This window comes from Panthera tigris, chromosome B2, assembly GCF_018350195.1.
Source record: "Panthera tigris isolate Pti1 chromosome B2, P.tigris_Pti1_mat1.1, whole genome shotgun sequence".
Lineage (NCBI taxonomy): Eukaryota > Metazoa > Chordata > Mammalia > Carnivora > Felidae > Panthera > Panthera tigris.
Window position 1 is genome coordinate 79689232 of NC_056664.1, and position 24547 is coordinate 79713778.

At 42.0% G+C, this 24547-nt stretch overlaps 1 protein-coding gene across 2 annotated transcripts in view; it reads left to right on the forward strand.

Moving 5' to 3' along the window:
* The first annotated feature begins 919 nt into the window (after window positions 1-919).
* Window positions 920-24547, forward strand: part of ANKRD6 (ankyrin repeat domain 6) — an 82900-nt gene continuing 59272 nt past the window's right edge. For both annotated transcript variants that reach the window (XM_007076929.3, XM_015535208.2), the window contains exon 1: window positions 920-1039. In XM_007076929.3, coding sequence (XP_007076991.2) covers window positions 920-1039 — 120 coding nt within the window. The remainder of the gene's footprint in view (window positions 1040-24547) is intronic.

Consider the following 24547-nt stretch of genomic DNA (forward strand, 5'->3'; position numbering starts at 1 on the left):
TGACTGGGGTTTTGCGTCCTGTAGGTGGTTTCAGTAGGCCTTTTATTTCTTGTTAAGCATGGAAGCAACAAAACCAGGCCCTCCTGATGCAGTTGGCAGTATGCACTGTCAGGGTTTCTAGCATCTGCGTTGTTCCCAAGGTGGGTTGTTCCGGCAGTAACTGGAACTGGGCGATGGCCCGGGCCTGTGCCCAGTTCTTCGTCTGTCCCAGAACTCAGGAAGCTGCACTGTTCCCAGTGAGACAAGGATGAAGCAAAAAACCTGCAGTAAATGCTGGCGGAACACCCAAGGGTTTAACCCACCCCTGAGGGTCTCTGTGGGGGGTGGTCCGTGGGCATCTTCACCTGCCAGGGGAATCAGCATGTCGGCTGTGGTGGACCCACAAAACACGGCCAGAAGGCCCTTCGTCATCATGCGCAGTTCAGTTACCTGCCAAAGGCAGGCCTGGAACCCAGGTGATGTTGATGGGGTTATATCAGGCCTCTGCTACCCGGGATGGAAGTACAGAGCAGACCTCACAGTTTTGGCCATAGTCCTCTGGAGAATGTCCCTGAAGGAGGAAGAAGGGAGGGAGGTTGGCACATCTGCTGCCTTCTACTCGCAAGTTCAGGGGCTTGGTGTGCAGAGTATGTGCTTCCTGCTCGTCCTATCTTTACTCAGCTTCTGTCCCCTGCAGTGAGCGATCAGCAGATGCCCTAAAATCAGAGAGAGGAGGTGTGTGGCCTGTCCTGTGTGCTGAGCGGTGCTGATGGCAACTTTGTTTGTAATCCCTAGGTCCCGAAGATGGCATAGTAATACAGGCACCTTCTGATGATCGGGAGCGTCTTTACCCGTGGGTGCCTGCCCGGGCCAGTGGCATCGTGTTGAGCTGAAGGAACTTGTCTACTGCTTTCCTGAAAACCTCTTTTTCTCCTAATTCATGAGCCAGCAGGATGCGGTCGCTGCACTTTCTGAACGCCTTCTCATAGCTGCGTACAAAGGCCAAGCAGAGAATGTGGTTCAGCTCATCAACAAGGGCGCCAAGGTAGCAGTTACCAAGGTAACAAGAAAAAAAAAACTAACACTTTAGCCATTCCCTGGGAAAAAGCCTACCTCTTAATAACCATTGTCTGTACAACTTTTGTGTTGGTTTGAAGCTTTCATGGAACTAGCTTTTTCTTTTTTCCAGTGGTGGCAGTTTGGGAAACAGGAAGGAGGATTAAAATGTTTTCAATGCTATCTTTCAAGTGGAGTGACTTATTTTTTTTTTAATGTTTATTTATTCTGGAGAAAGAGAGAGAGAGGCAGAGTGAGAGTGGGGGAGGAGCAGAGAGAGAGAGGGAGACACAGAATCTGAAGCAGCTCCAAGCTCTGAGATGTCAGCACAGAGTCTGATGTGAGGCTCGAACTCACATACCGTGAGATCATGACCTGAGCCGAAGTCAGATGCTTAACCAACTGAGCCATCCAGGTGCCCCTGGAGTGACTTGTAATTAGCATTTGACAGTCTTTAAAAAATCACAGTATGGCCTTTTCTCACCTACTTCTTTAGCTAAATGGACAAGAGGTGTTTCTGGAGAAGTTGGGGGGCATAAAAAGTTATTGGAAAAAATGTACAGTAATCTCATTATTGTACAGGAACAGGGCAGCCCATCGGCTGTGCAGAACCTCACTGTTCCCATATGTACAGTAACAGACTTGGGCCAGATGACAGCCACCATCTCTTTGGGCTTTCATTTCATATGGGTCAGGAAACAGATAATTCCACGGTAGATGAGAAAACATACTGGCTAAAGGGCGATATTGTAGCAAAAGTGGGGAAAGTCAGGCTGCATAGTTAGGTGACAAGTTAAAATATATAGATGAAATAATGCTGATGGAAGACACTTATTGAGCACTTAGTATTGCTCTAAGGACTTTATAGTCCTCTAGAAGAGGTTCTTTTTTTCATCCCCACTGTAGAGATGTAGAGAGCCTGAGGCACAGAGAGTTACTTGCTCAGGGTCTGTTCTTCAGCTGTTGGGTGGCAGAATTGCTACTTGTACCTACAGAGTCTGGCTCCAAAGCCCACCCTCCAGGCCACCCCACATAGCTGTGGAGAGAAGCGAAGCTTAATTTTCAAATGCTAATGTCTGACCACCTGTGGCACAGATTGGCCAGCACGCATTTTCAGTTACTCACATGCGGTCTCTGCATTTTATGATTCTGACGTGTGCTTTTTTGGCCCCACCAAGCAGTTAATTCCGACACTGTCTACCTGGAGGTGGCATCAGGCCTCACAGGTTAAGGGCTCAGTCCCACAAGACTGCATTTCCCCCCCCCACTCCACTTCAGATGCCAGCCGCCAAGTCCAGGTTGTCACCTGTGCTTCTGACCAACACAGAATCAAGGGTTCCCACAATCCCCCGATCCCCTGCGTTTGACTGATCTGCTAGAGCAGCTCACAGAACTCAGGAAGACATTTTGCTTACCAAATTACTAGTTCATTGTGAAAGGTTGTAACTGAGGACCAGCCAGATAGAAGAGATACATAAGGCAAGGTATGAGGAAAAGGCTACAGAGCTTCCATGCGCTCTGAGTGCACCACCCTACCGGAACTTCCATGTCTTCCCCAGCCCAGAAGTTTTCTGGCTTGTCTTGGATTTTTATGGAGGCTTCATTGCTGATTGCTCATTGACATTCAACCTCCAGCCTCACCCCTCTCCCTGGAGGTCAGGGGATGGGACTGAAAATGTGACCATCTAATTATGGTTGGTTGCCCTGGCAACCAGCAGCATCCTTAGGGCTTTCTAAAAGTTCCCTCATTAACATAAATTCAGGTGTGGTTGGAAGGGGCTTATTATGAAGAACACATTAGTTTCACTTTTTTGTCTCTGGAGCTATTTCAGGAATGAGGACAAAGACCAGCTACTGTAAAAAAAGATGTTCCTGTTGTTCTTATCACTTAGGAAATTCCAAGGATTTGGGGAGCTGTGAGCCAGGAACGGACACTAAAACCAGATATATATTCATTATAAACAATATCACGATGCTTGTCTCTGACAAAATATTGGGCTATGCAGAGGTCACCTATTGGCCTAATAATGCCCTGCACATAAATGGTGATAAGCTTGTATGGAACTGACGGTGAAGGGAGCCATAGCTCAGGCTTTGGTGTGATTCGCCCACAGCTCTTCAGGGTCTGGGCAATCACACCTGCAAGAAGGTGCATGAACTGTGTAGTTAGGGTGCATGCTCACATATTTTCACTTTGCTATGTTTGCTAGTTGTGCCACTTGCTTGACTTCTTAGAGCATCAGTTTCCTTACTGTAAAAGACTTAATGATACCATCTTTTCAGGATTGTTATAATAACAAATTATTGATAAACATTTAGCTCACAGTCTGAAAGTTTTCTTTTTCTTTCTAACGTGAACTTTCTTTCTTTCTTGAGGGAGAGAATGAATGTGCAAGAAGGGGAGGGCAGAGGGAGAGGGAGAGAGAGAGAATCTTAAGCAGGCTCCACACCCAGCGTGGAGCCTGACATGGAGCTCGATCTCACAACTGTGAGATCATGACCTCAGCTGAAATCAAGAATCGGATACTTAACCAACTGACCTGTCCAGGTGCCCTGAAAGTTTTCTTTTCTTTTTAAAACAGACTTCATCATTTGCTTTTTTTAAAAACAGGTTTATTGAGGTATAACTTACATGTCATAAAATTCATCCATTTAAAGTATACAATTCATGGGGCGCCTGGGTGGCTCAGTCGGTTAAGCGGCCGACTTCGGCTCAGGTCATGATCTCACGGTCTGTGAGTTCAAGCCCCGCGTCGGGCTCTGGGCTGATGGCTCAGAGCCTGGAGCCTGCTTCCGATTCTGTGTCTCCCTCTCTCTCTGCCCCTCCCCCATTCATGCTCTGTCTCTCTCTGTCTCAAAAATAAATAAATGTTAAAAAAAAAAAATTTAAAGTATACAATTCAGTGATTTTTGATGTATTTACAGAGTTGTGCAATAATCACCGTGTTTTAATTTTAGAACATTTCCATCATCCCAGTAAGAAACTTTCTACTCATTAGCTGTCATTCCCCATTCCCACCCCCAGCTCCTGGCAACCATTAATCTACTTTCTGTCTCTACGTGTCTGTTTTCTAGAGGAGCCTGGGTGGCTCAGTGGGTTAAGAGTCTGACTCTCGGTTTTGGCTCGGGTCATGATTGTGTGGTTTCATGGCTTTGAACCCTGCATCGGGCTGTGCAGTGATGGTGCAGAGCCTGCTTCGGATTCTCTCTCATCCTCTTTCTCTCTGCCCCTCCCCTACTCATGCTTTCTCTGTCTCTCTCAAAATAAATAAATAAACCTAAAAAAATTTAAATATCTGTTTTCTGGACATTTCCCATAAATGGAATCATATAGTATGTAGCCTTTTGTGTCTGACTTTTTTCACTTAGCCTAATGTTTTCAGAGTCGATCTATGTTATAGCCTACATCAGTATGTCATTCTCTTTTATTGCAGAATAATATCTCATTGTATGGATACGCCACATTTTGTTTACCTAGTCATCAGTTGGTGGATGTTTTGGGTTGTTTCCAGCTTGGAACTATTATGAATAATGCTGCTGTGAATGCCGGTGTACGGTTTTTGTGTGGACGTGTTTTCATTTCTCTTTAGTAAATACCCAGGAGTGGAATTGATGGAATAAACGATAAATCTGTGCTTAGCATTTTAAGGAACTGCCAAACTATTTTTCAGGGTGGTTGTACCATTTTACATTCCCATTGCAGTGTTTAAGGGTTCCAGTTTCTCTGTATCCTTGCCAATGCTTGTTGTTGCCTATCTTTTTTATTTTTTTACATCATTTGTTCTTTAATAGTTATCTTTTTCAAAGTAGTGCAGGCACATAGGAGGTTTAAAAGTATAAGTTCAAATACTGTTGGAAGGCATTTAACAGAAAGAGCTGTCTCCTGCCCACCCCTCGACTCTGCTCCCCAAAAGAACAAACTCTCAGATCTCTTAGCTGTTTTCCTGCTGGCATTTATCTCCATATTTCTATAATGAATATGCATATACTGCTAAGTTGATTAATCAGCTTAATTTTTCATTTAAAAAAGTTTAGACAAAGTACAACATCCATTCATGATAAAAACCCTCAATAAAGTAGGTTTAGAGGGAACAAACTTCAACGTATTAAAGGCCATTTATGAAAAACTTACAGTGAAAATCATCCTTAATGGGGAATAAGTGAGAGGTTTTCCCCTAAGGTCAGGAACAAGATTAGGATGCCCACTCTCAACACTTTTATTCCACATAGTACTGGAAGTCCTAGCCACAGCAGTCAGACAAGGGGGGAAATAGGCCTCGGGGTTGGTAAGGAAGAAGTAAAACTTTCACTCTTTGCAGATGACATGATACTCTCTATAGAAAACCTTTAGTGTTTAGTCCCCCAAAAAACTGCTAGAATTGATAAATTCAATAAGGCCGCAGGATACAAAATCAATCTACAGAAATCTGTTTCATTTCTTTTTTTTTAAGTTTATTTATTTATTTTGAGAGAGAGAGGGAGGGATGGGCAGAGAGAGAGGGTGAGAGAGAATCCTAGGCAGGTTCCATGCTGTCAGTGTGGAGCCTGACACAGGGCTCAATCTCACGAACGGTCACAACCTGAGCCGAAATCAAGAGTCGCTTACTTAACTGACTGAGCCACTCAGGTGCCCCTATTTCATTTCTGTACACCAATAATGAAGCAGCAGAAAGAGAAATTAAGAAAACAATCTGATTTACAATTGTACCAAAAATAATAAAATACCTAGGAATAAACCTAACCAAAAGAGGTGAAAGACCTGTACTCTGAAAACTATTACACACTGATGAAAGAAATTGAAGGCTACACAAAGAAATGGAAACACATTCATGCTCATGGATTGGAAGAAAAAATATTGTTAAAATGCCCATACTACCAAAAGCAATGTACACATTCAATGCAATCCTTATCAAAATACCAACAGCATTTTTCACAGAACTAGAATAAACAATCCTAAAATGTGTATGGAACCACAAAAGATCCCAAATAGCTGCTATAGCAATCTTGAAAAAGAAAAGCAAAGCCAGAGGCATCACAATTCCAGACTTCAAATTATATTACAAAGCTGCGGTAATCAAAACAGTATGGTACCAGCACAAAAATATACACATAAACCAATGGAACAGAATAGAAATCCAGAAATAAATCCAAAATTATATGGTCAATTAATCTTCAACAAAGAAGGGAAGATATGCAATGGGAAAAAGTTTCTTCAACAAATGGTGCTGGGAAAACTGGACAGCTACATGCAAAAGAATGAAACCATTTTGTTACCATACACAAAAATAAATTCAACATGGATTAAAGACCTAAATGTGAGACCTGATAGTATAAAAATCCTAGATAAGACTGCAAGCAGTAACTTCTCTGACAGTGGCCATAGCAACTTCTTTCTAGATATGTCTCCTGGGGCAAGGGAAACAAGCAAAAATAAACTATTGGGACTACATCAAAAGAGCCTGCTTGTAATTCTCTCTCCCTCTCTCTCTGCTCCTGTTGCTCTTGTGCTTTTGTGCTCGCTCTCTCAAACTAAATAAATAAACTTTAAAAAGTTTTTAAATAAAGTTAAAATTAAAAAAAGAAAAACACTAATTAAAAGGGATACATTCACCCCTATGTTTATAGCAGTATTATTTCCAATAACCAAGATATGGAAGCAGCCCAAGTATCCATTGATAGGTGAATGGATAAAGAAGGTGTTTTATATATTCTGGAACAGAATATTATTCAGCCATAAAAAAGAACTAAATCTTGCCATTTGTGACAACATGGATGGAGCTAGAGAGTATCTGCTAAGTGAAACAAGTCAGTCAGAGAAGGAGAAATACCATATGATTTCACTCATGTGGAATTAATGAAACAATTCAAACAAGCAAAGTGAAAGAGAGAGAGAGACAGAGAGAGAGAGAGAGAGAGAGAGAGAGAGAAACCAAGAAACAGACTCTTAATTATAGAGTACAAACCGATGGTTACCAGAGGGAAGGGGTTGGGAGATGGGTTAAATAAGTGATAGGGATTACTTGTTGGGTGCTGTATGGAAGTGCTGAATCACTATCTCATACATCTGAAACTAATATCGCACTGAATGTTAACTAACTGGAATTAGAATAAAAACAAACAAAAAGCAGTTTAGGTATTACTTTAATGTTTATGTTACACCTACGCATAAAGTGTCAAGTATTTTTACTATGTTTGTCTTCCATTTCTGAGTCTCCATAGGCAACTACATGCAAGTCTTTTGGTAGTTTCTTTTAGTGTTTACATTTGTAAATGATGTCCTGACATTGCTTGATTTTGATTTTTCCATTTTAGGCGTCATCCACTGACTTAATATAAAAACCGATGCTTTTAAGATATAGCTTTCTTCCTCTACCCTGCTCTCAGATACAGTTTCTACCGTCATAATATAGTTGTGTCATTACTTAGGTGACATCAGCATTTGGTCTTTACATTAATTTAACAAGTTTATTTATAGCTGAGCCATGTAGTATGTAGTATCATTATGTTTCCTGTTTTTTTTTTTTTTTTTTGGTAGTAATTTCCTTACTATGATGTTAATAATTATCCCATGTTTGTTCCCTTGGTTTTGTGTGTACATATAACAAGTCATCCCCAAATTCTTCCCCAGTTCCTGATCTTCTCTCTGGATGTTCAGATGTGTTAGATAAATCTCTCCACTGAGTCTCTTTGCAGAGATGTTCTCTGGAGACCCCTCCCCTATTTTAGTCTGGACTGGTGGCCCTTCAGGCCTTCTGACAGATATCACTCTTCACTATTATCCTAGGGATTCCGCTTACCATTTTTGTATATGTTGATTTGGTTTTGGACCTCAGTGTCTTTTTCTTTCTTGGTTTACTCCCTTGGTTTGATGTGGTACACCCCCTAGTACAGCACTGTCCAACAGAATTTTCTATGATAGTGAAATGTTCTATATTTGTGCTGTTCTATATCTGTCTATATTTAGGTTAGCAACACATGGCTATTGAGTACCTAGAATGTGGCTAGTGTGGCTTAATTTCAAATTTAATTTTAATTAAAATTTGAATGCCACATGTGACTGTTGGCTACTGTGTTGAATGACACAGCACTTATATCTTCTTGAGAAAGAATGCATGGGAGAGATCGATCAACTTTATTTTTTTTTAATGTTTATTTATTTATTTTGAGAGAGAGCATGTGTGTGTGCACATGCACGAGGAGGCAAGGAGCAGAGAGGGGGGGGGGAGAGAATCCCAAGCAGACTTCACACTCAGCACAGAGCCTGACACAGGGCTTGATCTCATGGCTGTGAGAACATGACCTGAGCTGAAATCAAGAGTCAGATGCTCAATTGACTGAGCCACCCAGGCACCCCAAGATTGATCAGTGTTAGACATAATCTATTGCCCCTTGCTCTTCCACACTGTCTCAGTCTTGTTACATCACAGTTTTTGAGCAGATTCATGATTACTGTGATTATGTAATTGCTGTTCATTGGTGAGCCAAGAGTTGTACTATAATTAATTACATTTCCATTTTTATATAACTTGCTGTTTTTCCTGGACTTGATAATTGCCTTGATTTTTTATTTGTTTAGTTTTATTCAGACTTATAATTAAGTCTTCCCTCTATCCTCCAGCAATTCTGTAAAACGGTTCTTAGTACAATTTTCCATGATTAATCCCATCATGTACTTATCAGTTTTATTCTTTCCCTTGAGATAGATATCCCTTCTGGAGTCACCCATCTCTCCATTCCAGTTTGATCTGGGTTTCTCTCTAGTTCTACTTGAACAGAGTCATCCTGAGAATTCCATTCACCTCTCCCCGTGTTAGATCCCATTTGCCACAACCCACATCACCCTCCCTTTGGTGGTGCATGGTCACTGGTAACTTCTGAAGAAAGAGAACAGGAAGATAAATGTTTTGAGAGTCTGCATGTCTGAAAATATATCTTTATTCTAATCACTTAAGTGACAGTTTGGTATAAAACCTAGGCCGAGAATTGTTTTGCCTCAGAACCTTGAGGGCAATATTTTATTGTCTTTGAGCTCACAGTGTTGCCTGGGAAACTCAGTTTATAGATTCTTCCTTGCAAGACCTCTTTCAAGGCCTTATGCACCCACTCTGCCCCTGTAAGGTCTACTCATTCAGAATCTGGCTCAGGGATTGCACTCAGAGAAGTATCCTGCATGGAACTCTGTCTCTTTTCAACTGATGAAATGCTACCCCTTCACTCTGTGTCTCTAATAATTGGATACTTCTGTATCTGTGACTACTCCGAACCCCCCACCAGACTATCACTCTGACCTGGGTCTGAGTTTATCTCCCACATTTCTGTGTGTTTTGCATAGAAGAAAAGCAATGGATTTGGAATCCAAAGACCTTGGTACAGGCTCCATTGCTTATTAACTACTTGTTAATGTGGCCAGGGTTTCTTGACTTCTGTATTATTGACATTTTGGGTCACACGGTTCTTTGTTGAGGGAATTGGCCCTATGCATGGTAGAATGTTTGGCAGCATCTCTGGCTTCTTCTTCTTCTTTTTTTTTTTTTTTTATTATTTTTTTCTATGAATTTTATTTATTTTTTCTTTAATATGTAATTTATTGGCAAATTGGTTTCCATACAACACCCAGTGCTCATCCCAATAGGTGCCCTCCTCAATGCCCACCACCCACTTTCCTCTCCCTCCCACCCCCCTCAACCCTCAATTTATTCTCAGTTTTTAAAAGTCTCTTATGGCTTGCCTCCTTCCCCCTCTGTAACTTTTTTTTCCCCTTCCCCTCCCCCATGGTCTTCTGTTAAGTTTCTCAGGATCCACAGAAGAGTGAAAACATATGGTATCTGTCTTTCTCTGTATGACTTACTTCACTTAGCATAACACTCTCCAGCGCCATCCACGTTGCTACAAAAGGCTATATTTCCTTCTTTCTTTCTCATTGCCAAGTAGTATTCCATTGTATATATAAACCACAACTTCTTTATCCATTCATCAGTTGATGGACATTTAGGCTCTTTCCATAATTTGGCTATTGTTGAAAGTGCTGCTATAAACATTGGGGTACAAGTGCCCCTATGCATCAGCACTCCTGTATCCCTTGGGTAAATTCCTAGCTATTTATTGGGTCATAGGATAGATCTATGTTTAATTTTTTGAGCAACCTCCACACTGTTTTCCAAAGCGGCTGCACCAGTTTGCATTCCCACCAACAGTGCAAGAGGGTTCCCGTTTCTCCACATCCTCGCCAACATCTATAGTCTCCTGATTTGTTCATTTTAGCCACTCTGACTGGCATGAGGTGATATCTCAGTATGGTTTTAATTTGTATTTCCCTGATGAGGAGTGACGTTGAGCATCTTTTCATGTGCCTGTTGGCCATCCGGATGTCTTCTTTAGAGAAGTGTCTATCCATGTTTTCTGCCCATTTCTTCACTGGCTTATTTGTTTTTCGGGTGTGGAGTTTGGTGAGTTCTTTATAGATTTTGGATACTTGCCCTTTGTCCAATATGTCGTTTGCAAATATCTTCTCCCATTCCATCAGTTACCTTTTAGTTTTGTTGATTGTTTCCTTTGCAGTGCAGAAGTTTTATCTTCATGAGGTCCCAATAGTTCATTTTTGCTTTTAATTCCCTTGCCTTTGGAGATGTGTTGAGTAAGAAATTGCTGCGGCTGAGGTCAGAGAGGTTTTTTCTTGCTTTCTCCTCTAGGGTTTTGATGGTTTCCTGTCTCCCATTTAGATCCTTCATCCATTTTGAATTTATTTTTGTGAATGGTGTAAGAAAGTGGTCTAGTTTCATTCTTCTGCATGTTGCTGTCCAGTTCTCCCAGCACCATTTGTTAAAGAGACTGTCATTTTTCCATTGGATATTCTTTCCTGCTTTGTCAAAGATTAGTTGGCCATACATCTGTGGGTCCAATTCTGGAGTCTCTATTCTATTCCTTTGGTCTATGTGTCTGTTTTTGTGCCAATGCCATGCTGTCTTGATGATTACAGCTTTGTAGTAGAGGCCAAAGTCTGGGATTGTGATGCCTCCCGCTTTGGTCTTCTTCTTCAATATTACTTTGGCTATTCGGGGTTTTTTGTGGCTCCATACAAATTTTAAGATTGCTTGTTCTAGCTTCGAGAAGAATGCTGGTGCAATTTTGATTGGGATTGCATTGAATGTGTAGATTGCTTTGGGTAGTATTGACATTTTAACAATATTTATTCTTCCAATCCATGAGCATGGAATGTTTTTCCATTTCTTTGTATCTTCTTCAATTTCCTTCATAAGCTTTCTATAGTTTTCAGCATACAGACCTTTTACATCTTTTACATCTAGGTTTATCCCTAGGTATTTTATGCTTCTTGGTGCAATTGTGAATGGGATCAGTTTCTTTATTTGTCTTTCTGTTGCTTCATTATTAGCGTATAAGAATGCAACTGATTTCTGTACATTAATTTTGTATCCCTTGACTTTGCAGAACTCATGTATCAGTTCTAGCAGACTTTTGGTGGAGTGTGTCAGGTTTTCCATGTAGATTATCATGTCATCTGCAAAAGTGAAAGCTTGACTTCATCTTTGTCAATTTTGATGCCTTTGATTTCCTTTTGTTGTCTGATTGCTGATGCTAGAACTTCCAACACTATGTTGAACAACAGCGGTAAGAGTGGATATCACTGTCATGTTCCTGATCTCCGGGGGAAAGCTCTTAGTTTTTCCCCATTGGGGATGATATTAGCTGTGGGCTTTTCATAAATGGTTTTTATGATGTTTGAGTATGTTCCTTCTATCCCGACTTTCTCAAGTGTTTTTATTAAGAAAGGATGCTGAATTTTGTCAAATGCTTTTTCTGCATTGATTGACAGGATCATATGGTTCTTATGTTTTCTTTTATTAATGTGATGTATCACATTGATTGATTTGAGAATATTGAACCAGCCCTGCAGCCCAGCAATGAATTCCACTTGATCATGATGAATAATTCTTTTTATATGCTGTTGAATTTGATTTGCTAGTATCTTGTTGAGAATTTTTGCATCCATATTCATCAGGGATATTGGCCTGTAGTTCTCTCTTTTTTTGCTGGGTCTCTGTCTGGTTTGGGAGTCAAAGTAATGCTGGCTTCATAGAATGAGTCTGGGAGTTTTTCTTCACTTTCTATTTTTTGGAACAGCTTGAGAAGGATACGTATTATCTCGGCTTTAAATGTCTGGTTGAATTCCCCAGGGAAGCCATCTGGTCCTGGACTCTTATTTGTTGGGAGTTTTTTGATAACTGATTCAATTTCTTCACTAGTTATGGGTCTGTTCAAGTTTTCTATCTCTTCCTGTTTGAATTTTGGAAGTGTGTGGGTGCTTAGGAATTTGTCCATTTCTTCCAGGTTGTCTAGTTTGTTGGCATATAATTTTTCATAGTATTCCCTGATAATTGCTTGTATTTCTGAGAGATTGGTTGTAATAATTCCATTTTCATTCATGATTTTATCTATTTGGGTCATCTCCCTCTTCTTTTTGAGAAGCCTGGCTAGAGGTTTGTCAATTTTGTTTATTTTTTCAAAAAACCAACTCTTGGTTTCATTGATCTGCTCTCCAGTTTTTTTAGATTCTATATTGTTTATTTCTGCTCTGATCTTTATTATTTCTCTTCTTCTGCCGGGCTTGGGGTGTCTTTGCCGTTCTGCTTCTATTTCTTTTAGGTGTGCCGTTGGATTTTGTATTTGGGATTTTTCCTGTTTCTTGAGATAGGCCTGGATTGCAATGTATTTTCCTCTCAGGACTGCCTTCGCTGCATCCCAAAGCATTTGGATTATTGTATTTTCATTTTCATTTGTTTCCATATATTTTTAAATTTCTTCTCTAATTGCCTGGTTGACCCATTCATTCTTTAGTAGGGTGCTCTTTAACCTCCATGCTTTTGGAGGTTTTTCAGACTTTTTCCTGTGGTTGATTTCAAGTTTCATAGCATTGTGGTCTGAAAGTATGCATGGTATGATCTCAATTCTTTTATACTTATGATGGGCTGTTTTGTGACCCAGTATGTGGTCTATCTTGGAGAATGTTCCATGTGCACTTGACAAGAAAGTATATTCTGTTGCTTTGGGATGCAGAGTTCTAAATATATCTGTCAAGTCCATCTGATCCAATGTATCATTCAGGGCCCTTGTTTCCTTATTGATCCTGTGTTTAGATGATCTATCCATTGTTGTAAGTGGAGTATTAAAGTCCCCTGCAATTACCACATTCTTATCAATAAGGTTGCTTATGTTTGTGATTGTTTTATATATTTGGGGGCTTCCATATTCAGCTCATAGACATGTATAATTGTTAGCTCTTCCTGATGGATAGACCCTGTAATTATTATATAATGCCCTTCTTCATCTCTTGTTACAGCCTTTAATTTAAAGTCTAGTTTGTCTGATATAAGTATGGCTACTCCAGCTTTCTTTTGACTTCCAATAGCATGATAGTTCTCCATCCCCTCACTTTCAATCTGAAGGTGTCCTCAGGTCTAAAATGAGTCTCTTGTAGACAGCAAATAGATGGGTCTTGTTTTTTTTATCCATGCTGATACCCTGTGTCTTCTGGTTGGAGCATTTAGTCCATTTACATTCAGTGTTACTGTTGAAAGATATGGGTTTAGAGTCATTGTGATGTCTGTAGGTTTCATGCTTGTAATGATGTCTCTGGTTCTTTGTGGTCCTTGCAACATTTCACTCACAGAGTCCCCCTTAGGATCTCTGGTAGGGCTGGTTTAGTGGTGATGAATTCCTTCAGTTTTTGCTTGTTTCAGAAAACTTTTATCTGTCCTTCTATTCTGAATGACAGAGTTGCTGGATAAAGGATTCTTGGCTGCATATTTTTTCTGTTCATCACATTGAAGATTACCTGCCACTCCCTTCTGGCCTGCCAAGGTTCAGTAAATAGGTCTGCTACTACCCTTATGTGTCTACCTTTGTATGTTAGGGCCCGTTTATCCCTAGCTGCTTTCAGAATTCTCTCTGAAATTTGCCAATTTCACTTCATGCAGAAGATCGATTCAAGTTACATCTGAAGGGAGTTCTCTGTGCCTCTTGGATTTCAATGCCTGTTTCCTTCCCCAGATCAGGGAAGCTCTCAGCTGTGATTTGTTCAAGTACACCTTCAGCCCCTTTCTCTCTCTCTTCTTGTTCTTCTAGAATTCCTATGATATGGATATTGTTCCATTTGATTGCATCAACTTAGTTCTCTATTCTCCCCTTGTACTCCTGGACTTTTTTATCTCTCTTTTTCTCAGCTTCCTCTTTTTCCATAATTTTATCTTATAATTCACCTATTCTCACCTCTGCCTCTTCAATCCATGCTATGGCTGCCTCCATTTTATTTTGCACCTCATTTATAGCATTTTTTAATTCATCACGACTATTTTTTAGTCCCTTGATGTCTAGCGATAGATTCTCTGCTGTTCTCTATGCTTTTTTCAAGCCAAGCGATTGATTTTATGACTATTATTCTAAATTCTTGTTCTGTTATATTGCTTAAATTGGTTTTGATCAGTTCGTTAGCTGTTGCTACTTCCTGGAGTTTCTTTTGAGGAGAACTCTTCTGTTTCATCATTTTGGCTAGTTTTCTGTCCCTTATGCGTTTTAAAAGCTTGTGTGCTCTGCACCTGCAAGCACTGCTATACTGAAGGAGGGTCATACATTGTCCAGGGTCTGGCCTTTCAGGAGGTATTTTTTCGGGGCTTGTTACTTGCTCTCTGTTGTTGTGACTTTGGTTATTTTATTACCCTACTCATAGTAATATTTTGTACCCTCTACCAGGTATGCTTTGATTTGTTCCTTGGAGTAGCCCTATCTTTTTTCCAGCTTTCCCATTTTCTTCCTAGTAGATGCAGTCTCTTTTCCTCCCAGGCTCTGGTGTTCAAAGTCCTTTGGCTTCTACACTTCTTTGTTTGAGAGACACGGGATGTATGGATCCCCCCACTTCTCTGCCATCTAAATCAAGGAAGAATTTTAGGGTGAACAGACTACTCTGGCTCCCGAGTTCATGGCTACTCCACCTGTGGTCCCAGACCTGCTCTGCAGGTAGGCATGTCCCTCTGTGCCTTTTCAGCAATTCCCCACCGCAGACTGGAGTGCTCAGCACCCAGCTGAAGACTGGGGTGCAGCTCCCACTGCTCAGGCCACTGAATGGGTAGTAATGACCACTGAGTGGTCTTAAGCTGTTTCTGTACAATCTTTGGCCTCACCACAGGGCTTCCAGGGGTTCTGCTGGGCCACCAGACCAAAGGTCAAGGACGGCCACCCGCCGGCCCTGTTGCGCACCTTCGGCTGCCCGCTGGCCCCATCGCCTGGTCCAGCCATACTCAGAGGTTCAGAAGGGGCGGGCGCAGTCCCCTCCCGGAGGCGCTGAGTGCTTCTCTACCCACCCGCAGTGGTGGCTTCTCTCTTTCCCAGGAGTGGGAGGGAAGAGAGGAGCGAGAGGGGCAGCAGCTCTGGCTTCTACTCATTAGATGCTTCTCCCTACACTGTTGGTGGGAATGCAAATTGGTGCAGCCGCTCTGGAAAGCAGTGTGGAGGTTCCTCAGAAAATTAAAAATAGACCTACCCTATGACCCAGCAATAGCACTGCTAGGAATTTATCCAAGGGATACAGGAGTACTGATGCATAGGGGCACTTGTACCCCAATGTTTGTAGCAGCACTCTCAACAATAGCCAAATTATGGAAAGAGCCTAAATGTCCATCAACTGATGAATGGATAAAGAAATTGTGGTTTATATACACAATGGAATACTACGTGGCAATGAGAAGGAAGGAAATATAGCCTTTTGTAGCAACGTGGATGGAACTGGAGAGTGTGATGCTAAGTGAAATAAGCCATACAGAGAAAGACAGATACCATATGGTTTCACTCTTATGTGGATCCTGAGAAACTTAACAGAAACCCATGGGGGAGGGGAAGGAAAAAAAAAAAAAGAGGTTAGAGTGGGAGAGAGCCAAAGCATAAGAGACTCTTAAAAACTGAGAACAAACTGAGGGTTGATGGGGGGTGGGAGGGAAGGGAGGGTGGGTGATGGGTATTGAGGAGGGCACCTTTTGGGATGAGCACTGGGTGTTGTATGGAAACCAATTTGACAATAAATTTCATATATTAAAAAAAAAAAAAAAGATGCTTTTCCCTAGTTTGTGACAACCAAAAATGTTTCCAGAAATTGCTAAACGTCCCCTGACTAGTCTCCTGACTAAGAGCCACTGATGTAGGCAAATCTCTTTACTTCATGAATTTCAAATTCTGCCCCAAACTTTTTTTTTCAGATTTTATTTTTAGGTAATCTCTAAACCTAATGCGGGGCTCAAACTTACAACCCCAAGATCAAGAGTCACATACTCTACCCACTGAGCCAATCAGGCACCCCAAATTTTTCCCCAAACTTAAAGGGCTTCCATAAAGACTAAGTATGAGAACATGAGTTGTCACAGTTATAAAATCTCAGTGGGCACAAAATCTGCAGTGCCCAGCACACTATTCACACAATAAGCCCCGTGTACATTCAATGAGGGGAATAATGTTGAGTGTTGACTGCTTGCACTTAGATAGTGCTTATGAGGTGCCTGGAACTCTTGCAAGAGCTATTCAGTGATTAAATATTCTAAACCTCAGCTCATTATACAGATGAAGAAACAGGTAAGAAGAAGTTAGGTAACTAACCCATCCAGAGTTTCAGTTAGAAAGTGTCAGGGTTGGGATTCAAATCCTGGCCATCTGGCTCCAGAATCCTTGCTCTGACCCAGCATGTTGCAACTGTGGGTTTATAATTTTGGATTGTGAACTCGCTGTGAACTACTTCTTGTTAGATTATCTTCCTTGGCATCTTGCACACGGTAGATATAATCTGCAAATGTTTTCCTGCCTGGGACCTCATATGCATAGGTACTTGATTATTTTTTTAAATGTTTATTTATTTATTTTGGGAGAGAGAGAGAGAGTAATGGTGGGGAGGGAGAGGTAGAGAGAGAGGAGAGAGGGAATCCTAGGCAGGCTCCATGCTGTCAGTGCGGAGCCCGACACAGTGTTCAGTTCCACGAACTGTGAGATCTTGACCTAAGCCGAAACCAAGAGTCAGATCATTAAACGATTGAGCCACCCAGGCGCTCCATATACAGGCACTTTAATAAGCCAGTATCCCAATAATTGTATTGCATATGGTGTCACACTTTACACTTTCCAAATTATTTTCACATATGTGTTGCTCAGCCCCAGAACCCTGTGTATATATACATACACATACATACACACACACACACACACACACACCCCACAGATTTTTCTTTTAGAGTTGTGAGGAAATGGAAGGCCATAAAAGGGGAGTGACTGGACAAGCTAGAAAGTGCCAGAGCTGGGACCAGAGCCTGGATCTCCTGGCTCTCATGCAGATGTCCTCTTTTTTACACCAGGGCTCAGACAAGTGCAGTCTCTTCTGTTTTCATAGGAACTTTACTTAGTAGCTAATAGTGTGTTGCTGTGATGCCTTATCCATCATGTAGGGGTGGAATTGTGCACAGGACAAGTCCTCAGAGTTAATGGGATTGGGAGCAGGGAATTGGTGTGGAAACTACATACAAACATTTAAAATTCATGTTTTAAGAAGCTTACTAAGAACTCTGATTAGCCATTTGCATAATTATCATATTTAGACCAATTATTTTTCATGTTGTATTGACCAACACATTTTCAGTTAGATCAGGTAATCTGACATGAACATTGGGTATCCTGTGAAATCAGATGTGTCCCTGGAGTATATTGGCTGTTAGAATTGGAGGCTCAGGACCTCCAAGTAATTTGGCTCCTCACCCCCCTCACCTCTGTGCCACTGGTCACCTGTCACCTCACCTATCCAGCAAATATTAATTGAGCACCTGCTTTACACCAGTGAACAAGACAGGGGAAAAAAAGTCTGTTTATTTTGGGGAGATGGGCTAGAGTTGGCATGTTGCCCACCCTCCCCTCCATGAAGCTTCCTTGGCCCCCCCGATGCTCTGCCTCTGGTTTTCTTCTCTGATGCAGCTTCATCCACCTCCTTTCGCCATCTCTGCCTCTGGAGCTGGCTTTCCTTGGGGCTCTCAGCCCTCATCTGCTCTTACTCTGCACACCTGCCTTGACTTACCAGCTCTGGCCAGGCACCAGTTCAGCTGTATCTCCTGATTGACTTGCCAAGCTACCCTGATGGGCATCTTTATCTGAGTGATCCATGGGTACTTCACAGCTACATCACATCTGAATACCCAGCACCGTCCCTATGCCCCTCCTGAAACCCAATCCTCTTTCCACGGTCTCTTTGCCAATGGATGCACACATTTGCCCAGTCTCAAGCGGAAGCCCAAGCCACCCTCCCTTCTTTTGACTCCTTCACATGCCTCTGCCTACACATGCTCCCAGTGACCTATCGTGGCCCTGTCTGCCTCCTAATTTTCTCTCTCCTCTGTGCCTTTCTAGTTGCCCCACACATAGATACTGCCTGACGTATTTGGCATTAAAACAGAAAGTGGGATTTTTTTTCTTTGCAAGAAAGCTTTGTTTTTCTCTCCATAGTCACCTCACATTTTAGCTAAAAATCTTTACACACAACTTAGTTTTGTTACCTCAATGCCAGTAGGTTTTTTTTTTGTCTGAATAAACCCTCTGTACTTCTCCTTAATGCCAAGCGCCAACTGTATAGTAAGAGTCATGAGCCTCTAGGAATCCAGAGGCAAAGTGTCTTTTTATCGAGCTTTCAGGTCCTTGGGATGTTTCACTGCAGCTTTTGTTCCCTCCCAAAGCAACCAGACAAAGGTTATTTGATGCAACTTTAGTGAAGAAGAAAAATGGTTTTATTCATAAAATTAATGCTTACCAGAACTCCATTTGATTTCTACCACTACCCCTGAGTAATAACATAGGGATTTAGATGATTAAGAAGTACAGATCAGGGCCTCAAGGAGCTTGTTCAGAGAGTATGCCCCCAGAGTTCACTGCAGAGTGAGCAGGCAGAAAACTCTGGGGGTGGCCACATGGGACTGATTGTGGAGGTAGGGAAGGAGGGCCCGGAAGCAAGACAAAAATGGGAACCAAAGATAATATGCAAATGTATACAGTGTCATATAGATCTCGTTTGTGTCAATTTGCATATATATATATATATATATACATATATATATACATATATATATATACATATATTCATGCACAAAGAAATTGGGGAGTTAGAACTTATGTTGACCACTTATATCCATTGATAAGTGAAGAAGGCAGGTAGCAAGTGATGGGTACAGTATGATGTATTTTGGTTGAAAAACAAATCCACTTCTCTAGGTGAACATGCTTGTACTTGCTTGAGCAGGGAACACAGGAGACTGCTCCTTTTGGTTACCTGGTGCTGAAGATGATTAGCTTTGTTTTATAGGTTCTCCCATTGTATCATTCCACTTATTAAAATAAGCATATGTTAACTTTAGTAATTTGCCAAGCAAAATCAAGTCGATTGAAGTTGTGTTTGAGTGCTTCTAGCAGCACTGGACCGCTGCTCCGCAAATACTGCCTCAGTGAATTGCTCCCAACAGCTGTGTGCTCTTGTCTCTGGCATACTAGTAAGGAAAGGGACTTGCTGAACTTGAAGTAACTGGGTCAAGGCCAATTAAGCATAGAAGCTGACCTGGGAGGGAATTAGCCCTGTGTGGCTCTGAGTCCTACGCTCAGGGCACTGCCTGCCCCTTTTTCCAGTGCCTGCACTATCCCTGCTCTTTCCAGCATTAGCCCCAGCCATCCCTTCCTGCTCCCCCTCCCCCTCAACACACACAAAGAACGAGGCTGTCCTGTGGGAGGGGGTTAGGCCAAAGGGACTTTTCTACCACCGACTCTCCCCCAACCCCTTCCCATGCCACGTGCATACCATTCCTGGAGGTTTGTAGCAACTTCGAAATTCCGTACCAAGGCTGTGTAGTGTAGAGGGTGTGAGCATGGATATGGGAACCAGACTGCCTTGGGTTCAGATGCCAGCATATTTACCACCTCTGCTATCTTGGGGAGATTACTTCATATTTGTTTCATATTGTCATCTCTGGAATGAGTATTAAATAATAGTAGCTACCCATTTGGTTGTTTAAGCAACTAAATCAATGTATGCAAAGAACTTAAAACCATGCTTAGTGCCAAGTGCAGTAGCCATCGGGAGGAGATCCTGACAATGCACAGTGTCCACCTCTTGGTCTGAGAGTTTTGGTCTGAGTACCAGGCAGGAGTCCTGAGCAGAGGATACAAAGCCATTCAATGTCCTCATCTGAAAGATAAGGATAATCCCAACCTTATGTGGTTGCTGTGAAGGTTAAATGGGAGGACAACTGTTGAGCACAATTTCTAGCATTAAAGAAATGACCATTATAGGCTTTCTTGGTGGAGGTTGAGAAGCTGATTCTAAAATTTATATGAAAACTTGAAGGATCTAGACTAACCAAAGCAATTTTGATGAACAAAGTTGGAGGGCTGTCACTGCTTGATTTCTAGGTCCACTATACAACTGTCGTAATCAAGACAGAAAAGGTCAAGAGACCAGAATAAATAGTCCACAAATAGATCTACACACATGTGGTCTATTGATTTTTGACAAACATACCCAGGCAATTCAGCAGGAAAAGAACAGTCTTTTTTTTTTTTTTAATTTTGTTTTTAACATTTACTTATTTTTGAGAGACAGAGAGAGACAGAGCGTGAGCAGGGGAGGGGCAGAGAGAGAGAGGGACACACAGAATCTGAAGCAGGCTCCAGGCTCTGAGCTGTCAGCACAGAGCCCGATGTGGGGCTTAAACCCACGAACCGTGAGATCATGACCTGAGCTAAAGTCAGGTGCTTAACCGACTGAGCCACTCAGGCGCCCCAAGAACTGTCTTTTCAACAAATGGTGCTGGAACAATTGGATGCAAAAAAAGTGAATGTTATGTACCACATGTAAATATTAACTCAAAAGGGATCATAGGCTTAAATGCAGGAATTACAAACTATAAAAATTGTAGAAGAAAACAGGATAAAATCTTTGTGATCTTGTGTGATGGTAAATTTTATGTTTCAATTTGGCTAAGCCATGACACCCAGATATTTGGTCACACATTTAGATGTTTTTGTAAAAAATTAGATGTCAAAACTAGATGTTTTTGTAAAGGTGTTTCATAGATGAGATTAATACTTAAATCAGTAGACTCTGAGTTAGGCAGATTATCCTCCATGGTGTGGATGGGCCTTGTCCAATCAGTTGAAGACCTTAAGTGAAAAAGATTCCTGTGAGGAAAAGAGAATACCGCATCCAGATTACCTTCGGGCTTGAGGTGAAACAGCCACTCTTGCTGAGGTCCACACTCTGCTCCCTTACCCTGCAGAGTTTGGACTTGCCAAGCCTCCACAATTGGCAGGAGTTAATTCCTGAAGGTAAACCCTTTGCAAAGGGTTTGATTGTAGTAAACCCAAGCATGACACTTGATAGTTCTTGCAGAAATGAAGAGCATGTGGGGCTGATAGATATTTTCTGGCAGTCACTCCAAAGAAAGGCTGGAGGTAAATGATGTACATTCATGGTTTAGGAAAGAGAACAAGAGCAGGCTCTGCGTACGTCATCCCTCCTGCTGCTACTGCCTGGACTTCTTACTCTTGAACCTGTTTCCCATTGGTCAAAACCTCCAGGAGGGGTCTGTGAAGCCAGCTTTCCAGGGCACAGGGAAGCAGTGGAAACCAAGGACCTATTTTGTTGTTATTCATTTGCTTTGTTTTTGGTTCTGTGGGTGTGTATTTAATATTAGGACTTATTGAAATGGTGTGAGTCTGAACTTGTGTCTGCCAGCCTTTGGGTTTGTAGTCCTTTCCTGAAAGCTGTCAGTCCCCGAGAGGTAGGCGGTGGGGGAAATACATGCTTACAAGAATGTTGCTCAGGTGAAGAGGTTCATGTGAGAGAGAACATGTTGTGTGTAGCATGATTCTTCCAGAAGTCTCCATATATTTGCTTAAAAAGATATAAAAATTGTTCAGTTTTTGAATAAGTAGCTCATTCACATGGTTCTGATACAGAAGATACAAAAGTTGACAAGTCTTTCTCCTGTGCTGTCTCCCACTCAGTGTTTCCCTCCCTGAAGACAACTTGTGTTACCTGTTTCTTGCATTTTTTCCTGACATATTTCATGCATATATAAAAAAAATGGAAGTATCTCTATTGTTTCCCTCCTTTTATACAAATTGTAGGCTACTGGACATATGATTCTTCACTTTGCTTTATTCCGTGGACTGTAATTGGCTTACCCTATTCCCTATCGATGGGCATTTAGATTATGCTAATCTTCTCTTGTAAATTATGCTGCAGTGACCAACCTTGTCCTAAGGTCTTATTATACAGTGTGGTTATATCTGTGGAACAGATTTCTCTAATTGGCACTGCTGGGTCAGGGCACATGTGCCCTTGAAATTGTGACAGCCAGAGCGGAATTGCTCTGCACTGAGGTTGTGCCAGTGGACCCTCCACCAGCACAGCGAGAGAGGCTTGGAGGTCTACCTAGCCAATGGTTCTTCTCTCTCCCCCGCTCCCCGCCCCCCCAGCCGTGGTATTGTAGGTGATCATCTCCCATGCTTGGATGCACCGTGACCAGTGGTTTCCTGGCCTCTTCTTCCTGACTGCTCCGTCCTCTCTCTATTTTCCTAGCTCTTCATCTTCTGAATTTATCCTGCCTTTCTAGCATTCTCTTGAGGAGCTCTCTGCTGTGACTAATTTGGCCTCTGTTCCTCTCTACTTCAGCTTGGGTTTTGTAGGATTTTCTTTTTCCCGTGGTCTGGGTTGTGTCTAGGGCCTGCTGCTGGGAGTCAGGGAGAAAAGCATGGGAGTGGCTGATGGGAGGGGAGCAGTGGGAGGGTCTCCACACCCCTCCCCTTCCTCACCATCCACTCAGCTGGAAAACAGGATTCCCTCCCAAGGCTGCCTGGGAGTTTTCACCTCACACCCAGTGGCCCAGTGTGTTCTCACCTCCCGAATGAAAGCAGGAGCCTACTACACAGGGCTGATAACAGCCCCTGGTCCTGCTCGGGACTCTTAGATCTGCACACTCCACCGGGGGGGTGGGGGGGGGGGCAACCAGGGTGTACAGTTACAAGTCAGGTCTGACAGAAAAGTCTGCTTTTTGTTCTGCAGTAACTACAAGCCTTGCCTCGTGGGACGAAAATCTCAACCAGGAGAACTTAGGCCTTTGTAGTTTATCATCAGAAATCATCAGGGAAACCTGACATATGCTGGTAATTCTGAGCAACAGTTATAAAACAAACACATGTTAAGATTTTATTATATTAATTCATGAGGGAACCACTGAGATGTTGCAACTGGTTCAGAGGAGAATTCAAACAATTACAATTGTGTAGGCCATCAGGAAAGTGCAAATATATTTGCTTATTGGATATGAAGCCGGCCAGTATCTACTGGGTCTCTTCTAGACACAATTTATTGGCATTACCCTCAGCATTCTACAACTTAGAGCTATAAAATAACTAAAAGACAATGAAGACAGTGGGAGATAACCTGGAATTGCATTTTGCGTGAGCCAGGGCACCTAGTCCCCTCTCTTTCTGTATCTCTTTCACCCATTTTTATTTTATTTTTAAATTTCTCTTCTTTTGTTTTTTTAAAATTATGGCAAAATAAACATAACATGATATTTACCATCTGAACCATATATTTTTTTTTACCTTTTTTTTAATGTTTATTTTTGAGAGAGAGAGAGAGAGAACATGAGCAGGAGAGAGACGGGGGGGGGGGGGGGGGGGGGCGGAGACACAGGCTCCAGGCTCCAAGCTGTCAGCATAGAGCCCGATGCGGGGTTTGAACCCACGAACAGTGAGATCATGACTTGAGCTGACCAACCAACTGAGCCATCCAGGCACCCCTACCTTTATTTATTTATTTATGTGTGTATGTATGTATGTAGGCTTCACGCCCAGCGCAGAGCCCAACGTGGGGCCTAAACTCTCTATCCTGAGATCAAGACATGAACGGAGATTGAGAGTCAGGCAATTAACTGATTGAGCCACCCAAGTGCCCCGAACCATATTTAAGTGTACGATTCAATGGCATTAAGTACATTCGCATTTTGGGCAACCGTCAGCACCATACATCTCCAGGACTTTTTTCACCTTCTCAAACTGAACCTGTGTGCCTGTTCAATGGTAACTCCCCATTCCCCCTGCCCCTGGTCTCTGGCAACCACTGTTCCACTTTCTGTCTCTCTGAATTTGTCACCCATTTAAAAATCTTTCCCATTATTTTCTTACCAGGAGTGGAGGCATCTCTGTGACCATCTCTTGAGCTTGGCCAAGTTATTAGCAAGTTTGAGCCTTGGTTTCCTTTCTGTAAAATCAGCCTAACAATACCTACCTCAGGGAATTGTTGTGAGGATTAAATAAGATAGTCTGTGCAGGGTGCTTAGTACAGCAAAACCTTGGATTGTGAGCAACTTGTTCTGTACGATGAGCAAACATTTCTAATAAATTTTAACTTGATAAACAAGCGATGTCC